The 17,495-nt window shown below is 38.0% G+C and overlaps 1 protein-coding gene across 1 annotated transcript in view; it reads right to left on the reverse strand.

Annotated features, from left to right (window-relative positions):
• LOC121865210 (TIP41-like protein) overlaps positions 1-16,683 on the reverse strand; it is a 33,212-nt gene extending 16,529 nt beyond the window's left edge. Inside the window, exon 1 of the mRNA XM_042364544.1 lies at positions 16,521-16,683. Coding sequence (XP_042220478.1) covers positions 16,521-16,537 — 17 coding nt within the window. The 5' untranslated portion in view covers positions 16,538-16,683. The remainder of the gene's footprint in view (positions 1-16,520) is intronic.
• Between the last annotated feature and the right edge of the window lie 812 nt (positions 16,684-17,495).

Below are 17,495 nucleotides of genomic sequence, written 5' to 3' on the forward strand. Positions count from 1 at the left end.
GAGTGGTGAAGCGAGCTGTATGACCGTCCATTGACCTGGGTTTGAGCCACCTGCTGAGTATGGTGAGAGTTGGAGTGAACCCAGCTGTCTAGGTGCCCAACTAACGACGTGACGATCGTTTGGGGTCATCAACTCTCCTCTATCTCGGCTCACAATACCACATATCTCAAGCAGCTTAGTGACACCCTCTTGCTAACGGGAAGCTAAAGCTTCTCTGAACTGTACAAGGTCTGATTGGCTCATTCCTTCCGCTTCAGGGATGTACTGGGGTTAAAATGAAGCCAGCTGAGTGATACAGGGCCGCACACACTAGCGTAGCTAGGGGGGGGCGGGGGAGGGGGGGCGGTCCGCCCCGGGCGGCACTTTTGGGTCTGCTCATCACCCATATCTGCAGCTACTGGAGACGTTAATCCATCCCTTTGTATCGGCGGCAAGTTAATCCTTGTCGTGTCTGACTTAACACCTGACCCACATCATCACGGCCACGTCATGAGCTACACCCTTGCTATGCGCCCCGCCACACACACAACCTGTAACCTGTTGAGGATTAAGGAAACAACTTCAAACAAGTACGCCAGTGAGCTCATGTGGTGTGGGTCAGGTGTTAGGTCAGACACGACGAGGATTAACTTGCCGCCGATACAAAGGGATGGATTAACGTCTCCAGTAGCTGCAAAACCATGCAGTCTCGGGTCATATCAGTGGTTTTTTCAAACTCTGCCAAATGGTGAAAGAATGTTGAGATCATGGATGATGTACCCCCCTTCCAAGGAAGCTCTTTACTGCTTTTGTTGCAAACTGTTTTCAGACAGAAGTAACTCAAAATTTAATTCTGAGGATGGATTCAACATATGGTGGAAACTGAATCCTAGAATATCCGAGCACGAATCCAGTGCAGCTCACGTTCGGAATTTCACACAATGGAAGGAGTTGGAAATTAGGATTGCTCGTGGAGCAACAATCGATGTATTTTTTGTGGTCGCACGGGGGCGGCAAACTCAAGGGCCGCCCCGGGTGGCACACACTCTAGCTACGCCACTGGCCGCACACTGGGGCCAAGAGTCAGTGGAGTTTAGAGGTAGACTTTCCAAGGTGGAGAAAAGCTGATTTGGGCCTTAAACTACGGGTGCCTGTTAGTTGTGCCTTAAACGACTACAGAGTGCAGGTGGAATCTGTGTGTGTGTTAGGTTAGGAAGCATGGTTCACGGGTATTGGTGGACTCAGCAACTTAATAATAGTGACAATATTTTTGTGTATCGTGAATACTATTTTTTTCAGTTACTAATGTATGCTGTGTGCATTTAATATTTCTTTATAATCTCAGTCTCAGGTATAACCTTTGTTCCCCAGAGTAGTGTTTAAGTTAGGTTAGGAGGTGTGTATCTGTTGGGGTAATATAATTTTGTTGAGCGCCCTGAAGGCCTATTCAGGGTGGGGTTAATAAGTTCTATTTTTTATACCATTTTCTCAGTGCTGGATATCATTTTGTTGAGTGCCCTTAAGGCCTATTCATTGTAGAGTTATTAATTTCTATTTTTTTATACCATTTTCTCAGTGGTTGATATTATTTTGTTGAAAGCCCTTAAGGCCTGTTTCATGTGTGCAAGCAACATTTCTTAATACTTTAAACTTGTTGTCCTCTAATGAGGCATTGCCTGAGTTTCTAATAATTTCAACATCATGTATAACTTTTATTCCCCAGAGTAGTATTTTAAGTTCAGGTTAAGAAGTGTGCATATTGGTGTACCATTATTTGATTGTGTTTGTAGTGTTGGAGGGAATATAAGTGTAAATTCTACAGTGTGTCTCATTCATCCCAGTCACAGACGCTATCCTTCTACGGGTCACGGACAATTCATTTTGTTTAGTAGATTCAAGTGTTCTTGTGCTGGTTCGGGATTTTTCTCAAAGGGGCGCTTCCACTGGGATTACCATCTAATAATCTTTAATAAACCCCAAGTCAAGTGAGAAATTAAAAGTCCAGTAAATTCCGACCGGTATATATATATATATATATATATATATATATATATATATATATATATATATATATATATATATATATATATATATATATATATAATGTCAGGTGTTCTCTTGCACCCCCTGGATAAATTCCTGCAGACTCCCATGTACTACCCTAACAGGCCCTGATCAAAGCTCTCTGTCTGACTTATCTGTTTGGGCAATCCCTCTAATTTCTGTAAAGTACGGTACTTTTAACTCTCCATACTAATCATCACACGTATTCATCTTAAGCATGTCATTGCTGATGAATCTAATGTGCATCTAGTAACAACCAGAGTCCATGTATTACAGTACTCCCATATTGTAAAGTTGGTTCAGCGATTCGTTTTTACATCTTTAGCTGTTGAATCATCATCATCATCAATGTTTTACTGTCCTTTTCATAGCTTACATAGGTTAACCCTGATAACTTGTTGGTAGCTCTCAGTGCTGAGAGGTTTCTTTCAGTCTTTTTCATCAAGTTCTTAATTGATATAATTTCTTACTTCTTTCCATGTAATTTTTGGCCTACCTCAAGGTCTCCTCCCTTCTACATTTAAACCCATGCACCTATTGACCCTTTAATACTTCTGCTCCTTTTAGCATTCAGTACCCTTTGTTGTCACTGATACTTCCATTCTCAAATATCCAAAATACGGTAGTGTACTGTACCTCACTTTCTCTATCTCTAGTCATGCTACGTGTCAGTATTTTTTGTTTCCCTTCTCTACTTATTTTTATCACTAAATCATTTTTCAGTCACGTTCCCAACTAAACAGGATGGAAGAGGTCAATTTTCCTTCTAGAACTTGAATACTCAAATTTCACAATACACTACATGTACTGTATATACTTTTTATCTTTGTAGTGAAAATAATTTCAAATGAAGTTACACTGACAAGAAAAAATATACAAAGAACTTCAGAGATGAATGTGTAAACAATATTCAAGCCCAGCATCATATTGTTACCGGGTAATTCACTTAAATGGTAGATTGCCTTATAAAATATTCAAGTTCCAGATTTACTTCTACAATACTGTACAGTATGTGTACAACCTTTACACTGCTCTACACAATGACTGCACCTCAAATACATCTGCTTTGGTTACATATAAAATGCACTGGGGTTAACAATAAATGATAACATTGTCTAGTTTTCAATAAAATCTTAATGATTTTGATAATTTATTTATAATCATACCGGTACATAACATATGGATACACTAGATAAAAATTTTAAATAATAAGAGAGTAAGAATCACCATAGGGGAATCTGATGGGATAAAATTCAAGCCAAACTACAAATTCCCCTTTCAAAATGTACTGTATTATTATTGTGCTGTGGCAACACTACCAACTCCCAGATCACATTTGGTATTACATGAGCAGAAACCTTAAATGGTGCTAAAAAAAAAAATCTTCAATGGTGTGGCTAGTTATTTTGCTCAAGTTATATACTGGTACACCTGTTGTTTCCTATAAGTCTGGCTGTGGTAGTGAGAGATGACATATTTCTCAGGGTTGACATGATGCCTCCTTGTGGATGCAAGTATTAAATGGCAGTCTATTTAAAATATTTCTGTAGCAATTAACCCCTTCAATGGTAAGTGTTTCAAGGGAACTAACACTCCAAAAAGTGTTTATTCAAAATATTACCCACCCACCACCACCTAAAATATATATATATATATATATATATATATATATATATATATATATATATATATATATATATATATATATATACTGATGTCATCAACTGAAAATATTTCAGGAAGGTAATTCTCATTATGAGTCCATATCCAGACAGTGACCAAGAATGTGAGGGATGCCCGCATTTCTCCCAACCATACCACATAGTGAAGAGCTGCTGTTTTTCCCCCTTTTATACTCTTTGCCACTGATCAGCTTGTTAGCTGCTTGGGCAAGTACTGGCTCCAGAATGTGCCTGTACCTGCACTAGTGTTGGCCAAGTCTGGTCTTGAATGAGTTCACTCTTGGTGCCATCATAACACTCTCTGGCAGCTTATTCCAAGAGTTTACAATTTTCACCCAGAAAAAGTTTGCCTTGAAAATTTCCCAAGCTTGTGGCCTCTTCATCGTTGAGCTGTGTGACCCCTAGTGGGTGTCAGCATCTGCCAGCTCCAGGTATGAACACCTGACCGAGTAATGCCCTCCGAGATATTTACAGAGATCCCTCGGTTAACGAATTACCTTCCATAAGATTCTTCACTTCGGTTAACGAGCAATCCCTCGATTAACGAATTCCTTACGAGCGCCCCTCAACATGTTTTCGCTTGCTCACTAGCTGTCGTATTAGTCTGCCAATACAGTAATCGGTTCTAGGAAGGAACATCTTGTTTGAGACTCTTCAACATAAACGCTTTTTTCTGCGTTTCCAGTCAAATTATTGGTCACTTTGAAATATATTTTACATATTGATAATATATAGTGCAGTGTTGATTTAAAGAAAATAATCTTGAATTACACTAAGTGAACTAAAATTTTATGGGTGAAATGGCAGCATGGTTTCGGTTAACGAGCAACCTTCTGGAACGAATTGTGCTCGTTAACCGAGGGACCACTGTATAAACTTTCCCGCCTATAGTATAGGCTTGGCAATTGCAGGCATTCTAATCTTTCAGCCACTTGTTTGTCCTGCTACTTTTACAATACAGCTCCTCCCCGACTTACGACTTGCCTCAGTCGTACCAAAATTTTGTCAAATTACGTATTTTCGAGTCCCAACGTCAGTGATTGTGCTGTTTACTGACAAAATTTTCGTTTGCAATTCATTTTAAAATGGCTGGCAAGCTTAAAAGTGAGAGTTTTGTGGTACTGGGAAGAAAAGAGACACCCATTTCAGATTTTCTATTTAAGCATTTTCGACTTACGACCTGGATTTGGGTCCCTAACCCCGTCGTAAGTTGGGGAGGAGCTGTATATAATACTCTATCAGTACAAGATTCTTCACTGTCTTATAAGTCATCTTCATTTATCTAGCTCATAACTCTGAATTACTGTATGTCAGGGAATCAGCAGAAATTAGTATCACCCCCATTAAAGTGACCATGACAGGATAGCAAGAATTTCCATAAAAGGGAGACAGTCTCAACCATTTAATATTTGACAAGCTAATATTCGCTGGGTAAGGTGTGAAAAGACATGTTTATATAAACCAGGTTAAGGTCTCAAAGGTAAAAGAATTCTACGTGAGAAAATGTTGTGCTTGAGTTTGATTTTGACAAGAAGCGATTAATTATACATTTAAGTTGTCACCAATGAAGAGGTTATTTTTTTTAACTTAATATTCCTATTACTGTACACCCCATAGGTATGGAAATCGAGTAACACTGAAACACAGTCTTATACACAAATTACGGTACCTTCTTGACATGTCCAGTGCTCTCTCAATATTAGAATCTTAAAATTTTTATGCAGTATTTATATATATGTACAGTACAGTACTGTATGTATACTGATAAATTGATTGTTCTGATATCCAACTGTAGTCTGGTTCTCCTAACACTCTCCTCATGACCACAGGTAAGAGGAAGATAAGATACAGTACAGTACATACTGTACTATTTTATAAGCAGGGACTAAAAAATTATAATAGAAGACTAAATCTGCTACTTTTATGACTAAATGAAAACAATTGGTTTTATGTTCCTTATGTCCTGAAGTTTATAGATCCCTTATTAAAATGTATAAGTTGTCAGGTACTGTCTGTTAGTGCAAAGTGGAGGTGTATTGTTGTGCTGCTCTTCTTTCACACATTATAACACAACAGGACTTGATGATAAGTGCAGTTATGGCAGTTATGTGTCGTTCACTCCATCACATTACATTATCAGGCATCAAGCAATTTTAGAAATAGTCACTCATTTATTGTATATACTAAAGTTTAATATATTTGTCTTATTCATCTACTGTACACTATACTGTGATGTTTCTTGCTGTTTTTAATAAATTATATATATATACAGTCAACCCTCACTTTACGGGGTTAATTCAACCCACAGGGTACCGCGGAAAGTGAGAAACGCGTAAAGTGAACAACATAACATATGGGATTAATTGAAATAGAGACCGGGCCGACCCCCAAACTCCACTTTTTGACGACACACAACTATGTTGTAGTTAAATTATTATCTTAACTTTATGATGGTATGCACACACAATTAATAATTAAGAGAAATATCAATAATATTAGGTTTTTTAACACTTGCATTAGTAGAAAAGATGGCTGGAAACATGGGGATGGGCGGTTGGTTCCAAGGCAGAGGGCAGATTATTGGCCCTCACCTGTATCACTTTCCACCACAGAGGCTTGCAGGGCCTCTTTGTCAAACCCCTCAAAGTCCATATAAGTCCATATTCTCACTATAATTATCACTATCACTGACTTGGGCCGGCTGTGGTGGGTGGCGGGTGAAGAACTCGGTAATGTTTTGATGACTGGGCGACCTTATGCGCACCATGTTCGCGCCGCTTACACAACATGGCGGGAGGTTTTGATCCAAAAATGGCGTGGCTCGCCAGCAGCTCTCCGCGTAAAGGGGTACACGCACCGCGGAATGTGAGCATTCCTGTTTCGGCAGGGTACCGCGTAAACGTGGAATGTGGGACCGCGTAAAGCGAGGGTTGACTGTGTATATATATATATATATATATTTATATTAAACTGTATGTATGTTCAATATGTATAAACTATATCTGTATTATTCACCCATAGACCTACATCAACCTCCTAACATCCTTACTGTCATTTCTACAGAAATGAACAGCAACAAATATTTACAATGATTTGTTTTCAAGGTAATGGCATGAGTCATGCTACATGATGCAGTAACAAAAAAATTACTGAGTTTTTTTCTCTCCAAATTCTGTCACCCCCATACACTCTACAGGCAATTTATCAACTATCCATCTCTCCAGAATTTGGAAATCTCCAAACTGCAGCCACTTTAACATGAGTACAGATTAAATCTGTAGAATCCATTTGCGAGACAAACACACATTTCCATTACTATGCAACGTTTCTCAATGGGCCCGAGTTGAACATGCACAAACTACCCAGTTAGATCTGACCAGACCCAGATGAATCACATTCAATCTCTGGTTTCTCCTGGTTTACAACCCCAAAGTTTATTTATTTTTTTATCAAAGAATGAGGTACCTATGGAAGCTACATCCATGTTCTACCCTCCCTCTGGGAGAGGAGATACACCTGGAATCTATACATTTTCATCACTTCCTCTCGCAGAAGAGTGTGGGTATGCTTGGATTCAATGCCAGCATCTTTTTCTCTACAAGGGTAATTTATGAGAAATTTTTGGAGATAAACAATACCACAAATGGTCAAAATTAACTCCTGTGATTTTTAGGTATCTTATGTGGTAGCTCTTTATATACAGTGTGTATAGTTCCAATACAGTAATAACATTTACTTCTGGAGACGAAATCCTCTAACCTTGGGTATATTTTTCCTTACTTTAATAAAAAAAACATGTACTGTACATATACTATATTCAATGACTAGTACTGTACTGTACTGTACTTCCAAAATTTGGAAAATTCCCAGATTCCAGCTTGTTCCCAGTCCCAAGTCTGCCAGACAAGTTGATATACTGTGCTGTAGTGTACTAGTATTATTTCTTCCTTGAAGATAAGCTAAGTGAACAGGTCAAGTTACATACGGTACTGTATACAGATACTGTAATTAAAACAGCATTTCTTTAAAATTGTAAGTAAATAAGTAGCATAAAAGTTACAAGAAATCAATATCACTATACTGTACTCTATACTGTAAAGGTATAATTTTTTTTTAAAGACTTCTAGTGAAAGTTCAACCTCTGTTTGCAATACCTGGAAGTAGTATCCACCAGGCAGCTTCCATTACTGCATTAATAGAAAATGGCAGTGATATCTCTGTTAGCCGGGACAATTGGTGCAGAGCACTTTCAGGAATGAGAGAATTCCGGGTAACGAGATGATTCTCTCAAAGCCGGAAAAAATCCCACGTCCCCGGAATTTTTCCGGGTAACGGAAAAATGTTCTCGGGAGTTCCAGAAATTGCCCATTACATCATCTCCCAAAGCTGGAAAAATTCCCTTATCTCCGGAAGTTTCCGGGTAGCAGAAAAATGTTCCAGACATCATCTCTCAAACCTGGAAAAATATCTCCCATCCCCTGAATTTTCCAGGTACGTACTGGAAAAAAATTTCTAAGAATTTCCAGAAAATGTGCATGATTTTCATCTCTCAAACCCGGAAAAAAGCCCCCCCCCCCCCATCCCCGGAATTTTCCTGAGTATTGGGAAAATTTTCTTGGAATTTTCCGGGAAATGTGCCTCTCAGAAAATCGTTCTCAAAGCCTGATCTTCCGGAAAGTTCCAGCTTTGGGAACGATTTTCCGTGAAAATTTCAATTCCGGCTATGGGAGAGTTCTGGGTTTGAGGGATTCCGGCTAACGGAGATATTACTGTACAGTACTAACCGAATCTACTCTTTCTGTCACATCATTTAACATTTCAGCCTATTCTTCATGTACAGGTTTTAAGTTTGGGTGAAGAATAATTTCCACACATACTGTATTTAGTGACCGAGTGCCTCCACACAGCCTTATTCTACCATCAATTCAATAATTATCTTAAGTAGTGTGTGCAATAGCCACATCCCAACTTGAGTGGCAAACACACTGGTTGTGTTGACTGCTTATCCCTGCACAAACTCTTAAGACAGCTACACATATTGTATGACATAACTTATTTCACTCATCAAAATACAATACTGTACAGTACAATACTGTAGCTACTTATAAATTCAGATCATATTATTTGTTTTCTTTTTCTGTTAAACTACAGAAGATAATTTTTTTGTGCGTGAAAGTACAAGCAGGTCTGATGTAATAAGAGACGATGCAGCAACAGTCTGCTAATAGAATGTGCTTGGTTTTTTCAACCAATCTTTGTAAAAAAAATACTCATATAAATATTTATAAAAAAATATTTTATCAAAGTTACATTAATTAATGGCAGCATTACCTACAATGAAGACAAGATTAAATTAGCTAGAATATGCCATACCAACAGGAAACATGAGGCAGAATATGTAATGAGAAATAATGAGCCGGTCACAGTACAAATTTACACCGAATCACATCTCCTGACCGAATTTTGGACATGGCAATTAATCAAGACATGTAAAAACAATATGTATGTTAACTAGATATTAACACGTCACTGAATAAATCAAAAGAGATACTCAAGAATAAAAGCGAAGTTTAAACTGCAACCAATTCAAATCAACCAAAGCCATTAAAGAATTACTTTTCAGATCAATCTGCCTCAACATCTGGAGATAAATTGTCTACAAACTAGCAATAACCAGTCCTCTGAGGCACAAAAATAAAACACACTACATACTGTATTTATCATCCACACATTCTTATATAACCACAATGCTACAGTGTGTGTGGTGTTGCATCACATAAATGTTCCAACATACACACACTATACCATACATTGTCAGCTACATTGTATGGTACTGTAACTCATGTTATCACTGCAACTCTGTGTGTAGCAAGAGCATACATCACATTATGTTCGCTTACCTCCACACCAGAACGTGGTGTCTCAGAGGAGAATATTACTTGTTCAGTAGAATATAATAACACTGTGTACAGTATTCTGTTACTGTCAATTATTTACTATACTAATGTATTGTGTATAATATCTTGTAAACCACAGCATTACAGTTGTGTACTTTCACTAGAGTTCACCAGGGAAATGTCTTACCACTTACTTCCATTTTCTATCTCTGTATATTGTGTTGAACTTGGTAAACTGGCAATAACACAGTTTATGTGTTCTTATACTGTACAAGTATTACACAACAGTGTGGGCCACACAAGACCCAGGGTCAAAACATTACTCACCATTGTGCACCAGCATATGTGTGTTCAGACTGCTCTTCCTGGTGAATAGTGTGCCACATTCCTCACATTCAAACTTCTTCTCTCCACTATGCATCAGCATATGGGTGTTGAGACTGCTCTTTCTCGTGAACCGCTTTCCACATTTGTCACATCCAAACTTTTTCTCACCCCTGTGTGCTAGCCGATGAATGTTGAGGCTGCTCTTCCTTGTAAATAAAGCACCACATTCTTCACATTCATACTTCTTCTCCCCAGTATGCACATACATGTGTGTGTTAAGGCTGCTTTTCCTTGTGAATCTGTTTCCACATTCCTCACATTCAAATTTTTTTTCACCACTGTGCACCAGACGATGAGTATTGAGGCTGCTCTTCCTGGGGAAAAGCTTGGCACACACCTCACAAGCAAACCTCTTTTCACTCACGTTAGGTACAGCAGCAGTTGTGGTTATACAAGTAAACCTCTTGTCTGGTACACCGGTCACGGCTGTCACACCATCACCAGTTTGCACCAGCATATGGGCACTGAGGTGGCCAGGGTGTGCTGCAAGGACGCTGGTGCTACAGTCCTCACATGCAAACTTTTCCTCTCCTCCATGTACGATCATCTGGGTGATGGTGTTGCTCTTGTAAGCAAATTGTTTACCACACTCTTCACAACTGAACATTTCTTCTCTCATTCTGAAGAACATCCATACGGAGGTTACTTTTAATATCTGTGGATGACACGTGTGTATGCAAAAAACTGTTACTGCAATAAATACAATAAACTTTATACAATATGACCTGTTCAAGCATGTTTTATAAAATTAATGTCACCTAGAAACTGTGCACAGCATTCGGGTTCTTATGACTAAACATATTCCTCATCTCAAATTACATTCACAGGTGGCTACATCTTCCAAAAGGTTCCACCTTCAATCAATAGTGAAGTCTTATTCAAGCAGTTCTCAGATAGGTACTTTTTCTCTCCAACTGTCAAGAGTAACTGGGTATGGTGTCTGCTCTTCTGAGTAGACATTTCAAGACACTTTACTACTATAGACTTGGAGAGACTAATGGCATTCATCATAAGCAGCAGATTACTTCTCTCAAATGAGATCCTTTCCTCTCTGCTGTGGGATGACTGCAACATTTTTATAGTTTTTACTTCCTACAGCATCAGCCTTGACTTTGTGAAGTCCAGTGTTGAGCTGTATGTCTGAAAAAAAAATCTGAAGTCAAAAGTCTGAATGGTATAAAATCCAAAGATAAACCAAGAACTTTTTAAAACTTTTCTGATACTGTATATATAAACAAAGTCCAAGTTTCAAACTGTCCAACCCATTTACATGTTAGTCAATGAAAAACAAGGTTTGTCAATGCAATACCATACTATAAGTTTCTCTTTCTCCCTTTGTCTATCAGCCGATCTGCAATTTCCTGAAACTGAGGTGCTTCTCCGAACACTGACAGCTGTAGTGGGTAACTCACTACAATATATTGTACATATTAAAAAATTTTTTCCATTTCTATTTTTAACTGATAGAAACCATTTTCAACTAATTTCCCTGTTTAAAGCACTAACTGGAATTCTTAGAATTTCCATAAAAATCGATATTTTAACACCCTACTCCACAGAGGTTCCAAAAAATAGTACATATAATGCCCACTGTGACATGTCTCCTTGATAAAGCCAATTTAAAGACTTTGTTGTGCCCATTTCCAAGACCCCGTGTGATTCTGGTAATGGGCAGCACAATTTGGGAATCCCAGATTACACTGCCCCCTTACTTAGCCAAGGTTTGTTCAACGCTGATTCACTCGAACACTTTTTTATTATTACCCGGTACTGCTTAGCACAGGGCTAAGATTTACTTTAATGCGGTTGAGCCACACTAACACGAGAAAATTCAGATGAACGTGATCAGGTAGAAACGTTTTGCGTGAGCCAGCAGTTGGGTCCATTACAGTCCATGGGTAGCATCCCCCAGGGCGCCATTGGTCGAGGCCATTACAGTCTACGGGTAGCATCCCCACGCCGTGTGGGTCAGAGTTTAGCTAGTGCTCAGTCTGGCCCCAAACAAAACTTCGCTTGGATTAATTTCAGCAAAGAGTAGGACCACGTTTACTCTAGAAAGTAAGTTAGACATTCTTCAATGACTTGAGAGAGTAAAGACGATTCACTGAGGATGTCTCCACACAGTTGTTAACGTCCAACCAACATCCTACACCACCATCATTCTTCATACCCTTCATACGTGAGTACAGTACAGTATATTTATTAGTCTTATTAAAATGCTTATTTATCATGTTTAATTTAAGACATTCTTATAACTAGAGAGAGGCCAGTCCACCCACTTTGTCAGAGCGGTTTCTCCGTGAATGAGTCAATCAAGAGGAATACTGAGAATGTCAGTCGTAATATCGGGTAGATAAACTTAACTTTCTTCACATTTTTTTATTTAGATAACTAAATACACAATCCTACACACAGAATGTGCAAAACAAACAAAAAAATCATCATTACAATGAAGCCTCTAAAATTCAAACCTCAAAAATTCGGATACTGTACATCTAAAATTCGAATAGCATCTGATTAAAAATAAGTGCCAAAATTTTAGGTTTAGAATTTGAAAATATTGCCAAAATAATAATGGCTTTCAAATGCGATCATAATGCTGAGCACAACAAGCACTTCTGGGTTCCAAGACATGCTAGGTCACGCACTGTTTACCCTTCCGTGTCTCGTGGTGGTCGTCTCACTGGTGCTCCGTGGTTAACTTAAATAAGCGTTCACCTGATAGTTTAGCATGCAGTGTGGAAAAGAAGAAAAAGTATGTGTCACTTACCATAATGCAAAAAATAGAAATTTTATAATAATTGGATAAAGGGCACGAGTCTTGCAAGATTTTTATGGTGTCGGAAACACGACCATATACCCTATGACATTAAGAAGCAGCGTGAAAAGATTATCAAATTTTATGCTAAAAGTGAAACGAAAAAGGGCTTTTCTAAACGAAAATCCATGCATGGAGCATGCTTTGATACAACAATTTGCTCTGGCGCTTCTATACATCTAAAATTTGAATCTTTCTAAAATTCGTATACTGGTACTTCATGGGTCCATGCAATTCAAATTTTCGAGGTTGCACTGTATTAGGTAAAAAAACATAAAATGAATGTAAACATTTCTTTGTGTGCCAGCGAAATTTAGCGAGAGTTATGTTATGGTTATTTTTCAACTAGTAATTTTAAGGGAAGTGTCCGGTCTGAAAATATGATGAAAATCGGAAAATTATGAAAATACTGTACAGTATTCAGAAACATTTCTGAGGAAAGCTGTTTCCTATGGTTATATGTCTGACATATTTTTATTGTGTAATTTGTAATACAGCATGCCCTAACAATTCGCGGACCTCAATTATTCGCAGATAACACCCGGGATGTACCCAAGAATGTCTAAGGGTAGTTTTAAAATTGCTGGCATTTTCGGAGCCGGGGCGGGGAGCCATTCGTTTTAGAGACTAATTTCTTTTACCTGTAGTGTATATGTGAGTGTGTGTAGACACACACACTAAACACATACAAATAAATAATAATGGGAAATCCTCTCACAAATAATCAGAAACAAGACAACAAAATGTATTAAAAATGTGAGAGTCTACCCTCAAGTCAACTCCGTGCTTTGTTGTTAGAGTTAATAACAAAGCACGGAGTTGACTTGAAGGTAGACTCAACATTTTTAATAAAAAAAAATTCTGATTATTTGTGAGAGGATTTTCCATTATTATTTATTTGTATGTGTTTTGTGTGTGTGTCTACACACACACACACACATATATATACAATACAGGTAAGAGAACCAATTATACTAACAGCAAACACACAAAGGGAATATAAATTTCAATGCACACATACACACAAGTAAAAATGTACACCCCCCCCCCCCCGTCAACAAATGCTATTCGCGAATTTTAAGGACATGATTGTTCTATCCCCATTTCATTTAGAGAGCCCTTCTGTTTATGTAGGAAAAGCTGTAGAAAAGTACTGTACAGCATGCCTTACAAATTCACGGGGGTTAGGTTCTCAAAATGGCTGCGAATCACCAAATCTGAGAATAACATTAACATTTGCTGACTGGGGGGGGGGGGGTACATTTTTACTTGTGTACAAAAATATATTCCCTTTATGTGTTTGCTATTAGGACAATTATTCAATTATTTTTTTTATCTGTATTGTACAGTGATCCCTCGGTTAACGAGCGCCTCTGTTAACGAAATTTGGGTTAACGAATTACCTTCCATAAGATTCTTCACGTCGGTTAACGAGCAAACCCTCGATTAACGAATTCCTTACGAATTTTTCCCAACATGTTTTCGCCTGCATTTGGCTGCCCACCAGCTGTAGTATTAGTCCGCCAATACAGTAATAGGTTTTAGGGCTTAAATTCCTTACCATTATAGTAAATATCAAGAAGGTTGTACTATTCAATAATTTTAAAAGTTTTATACTGTATTAATTTTTTTAGTCATTTTGACAATTATTGAACATAACTGAAGTACAGGAAACTAGTTTTTTGCGCGCCAAACAGCCACTCAACACACCAAGCTTGGCGTCAGTTTGTTTACCAGTTCAGAGGAAGGAACATCTTCATTGAGACGTTTCAACATAAATGCTTTTTTCTGTGTTTCCAGTCAAATTATTGGTCATTTTGAAATATATTTTACATATTGATAATATATAGCGCAGTGCAGTGTTGATTTAAAGAAAATAATCTTGAATTACACCAAGTGAACTAAAATTTTATGGGTGAAATGGCGGCATGGGGCGACTTCTCTTCCAGCCCAATGCCTTCCCTTCTCCTCCACCCCCATTCTAATTCCCATCATCATCATCATCATCAACCAGGAGCCTTCTACATGCACACCTCAAAGTAAGTGTACTTTACTGCATTTATTTTTAGTTTGTATGTAATTTTCGGTGAGCTGGAACCAATTACCCAAAACCCATTGAAACAATGGTTTCGGTTTACGAATTTTTCGGTTAACGAGCAACCTTCTGGAATGAATTGTGCTCGTTAACCGAGGGACCACTGTATATGTGTGTGTGTGTAGACATACACACAAAACATATACAGTATAGTCTCGATTTACGCTGTCAATTAAACCCGTGGAGTAAAGGGAAAATGTGGAGTAAAATACTAAAAATAGCATCAAACAAACCTTTGAAAACCTAACCAAACATTTCCTAACTTGTAAACAAAATTTAGAAATCACTGAAAACAGCATCAACACATCCTAAAAACCAAAAACAACACCATGACTTACTAAACACTGAAAACATTTGCAGTACAGTACTGTATATGCTTGCAGTATGCGTTTGCGTTAAATTGCCCTGAAAAATGGACACCCGTTTCGATAAGCATGCAGCTGTCTTTCTAGCGGGAGCACGACAGGAAAGATGGCACCTAGAGCATCAAAGCTATGATGCTACTTATATGAACAGGATGATTTGTTATTAAACATCCTGGGTTTGTATAAGATCATGCGTACCTCAAAGGATGGTGGGTTCATATATTGCTGCTGAATCAGACCAAATATGGAAGCTGCAGTACTCTGATAAAAGACCTAAACTTGGATGAAGAAAAAATTAAATAATTTCGTCTGGGCAGACACAAGTTTGTACATGTTCTTTCCCAAAGCAGCGACTTGCAATATGTATAAGGTGACTCCTGCTTATAAATAGGAAATAATAGGAACCGTAGACAAATATTAAGTGACAAAAAAATTAGTATTCCAGTGAACCTTTTATTGAGACAATGAATTTTCATTTTAGAACAGCTGTCAACAGTGTACGGATCTCGTAAAATGATATTTAAGGGTTTTTAAATGTTTTATAAAATTGTATTACAAAAATAGGATGGGATATATTCTGAGTGAAATCAATTTTAAGTCTCCTCGACAGAAAGCTTTTTTTTTCTCGAGGTATTTTGCTGGGTGAGGAGCGCAATCACAGGGACAATAATGTCAGTGTGGGATTCTCTCGTCCGTTTCCATGCGGTTGGTTGCATTTCCAATCATTACAGGGAGCGATTGGCATGTACTGCAAACGCATAATGCTACCGCTAATGCAGCAGTGCCAATGGGAACAACCGTGTACATTTCAATGTGATCTACTTTTGGCGATAACGCTACTGCTATCACGTGAATATTATCCTAGCTTTAGGATTTTTAAAGGTCAGTAAACGTTAGGTCAGGTTTTCAAAAGCTTGTTTATTTTTTATTGATTTTTTTTAGTATTTAACTCCAAATAATTACCTCTACTTCAAAGCCCTGCCCACTTTGAACAAGTAATATAAATTTCCAACGGAAACCTTATAGAAGAAACATGGCTTAGAACTATCTAAACTACTGATTCCAAAACTTAAAATCCTAAAATTCGCTGGATGTCCGAAACGATAATTTTACCGACATCAATATATTGCTAGAACAATACGAGTTACAACACTGACAACCTAACTACCACAGAAAGATACATCAGTTCATTAGTGACAACAACACCGACTAGCAGTTTTATGGTAGTTTTACCGTGGTGTGGTGGTCATGATGGAGGTGTGTGGCGGCAGTCACCCCCAGCAGCCACACCACCACCTTGGGGGCGGCCTCACAGCTGGAACAAGTGTGATAAAATTTGGAGCAGATGATACACCCATACACACTCACACTGACGCCGCCACTGTTGTTGTGGTCATCAGGCAGTGTTGCCACCTGACGCCCCGCTACATTTAGCATCTCTAGCTGGGGCAATACTGAAGAGGAAGGAGGGAGAAATACCCTGTACGTATATAAGAGAACATAGCAGACCTTACCAACAGGTGCTGTTTGGGATATCATGAACACCCTAATGCCAAAGGAGGGCAAACCGTATATATTATTTTTATTATTATTACACCCACACACAGTGGCGCAGCCTTTGCAATGTATAAATTTAGGCATTAAGATGAGTCATTGTTATCAATGCATCACAGTAAGTTTTTTAACTTTGTTATTTTTATAAGATACAAGACCCGCGATCACACAATAATTCTATTTATATTTTTTTGTATATAATATTGTGTATCAGAACATTTATTTTGATAGCCGCCTTTTCCAAAAGACTACCCTGTACAGGTTCTCTAATGCAATTTTGATGCTATTTCCAAATAATATTCACGTGATTCTTATTAAGGTTGAAGAAGCCACAGGTTCAGAAAATTGTCAGGGCAAACTTATTTGGAGTGAGAATTGTGAACTCTTGGAACAATCTGCTAGAGCGTGTTGTGACCGCAGAGTTGTACAAAGTACCGGATTTTGTTATTTAAGTAAAAATATCGTTACATTAGCAAAATGTTACTCAAGTCGAAGTAAAATATTCAAAGTTCAATGGACACAAGTAGAAGTAAAAAAGTATCTCATTCATAAAGCACTCAAGTACTGAAAGAAAAAAATAGCAGCAAAGTTATTAATTGTACATTGAACTTTGGGTACTCTTATTATTTAGGACAATAAAACTACCCCGGAAAA

The sequence above is a fragment of the Homarus americanus genome, unplaced genomic scaffold (assembly GCF_018991925.1).
Source record: "Homarus americanus isolate GMGI-L3 unplaced genomic scaffold, GMGI_Hamer_2.0 scaffold18547, whole genome shotgun sequence".
NCBI classification, from domain to species: Eukaryota; Metazoa; Arthropoda; class Malacostraca; order Decapoda; family Nephropidae; genus Homarus; species Homarus americanus.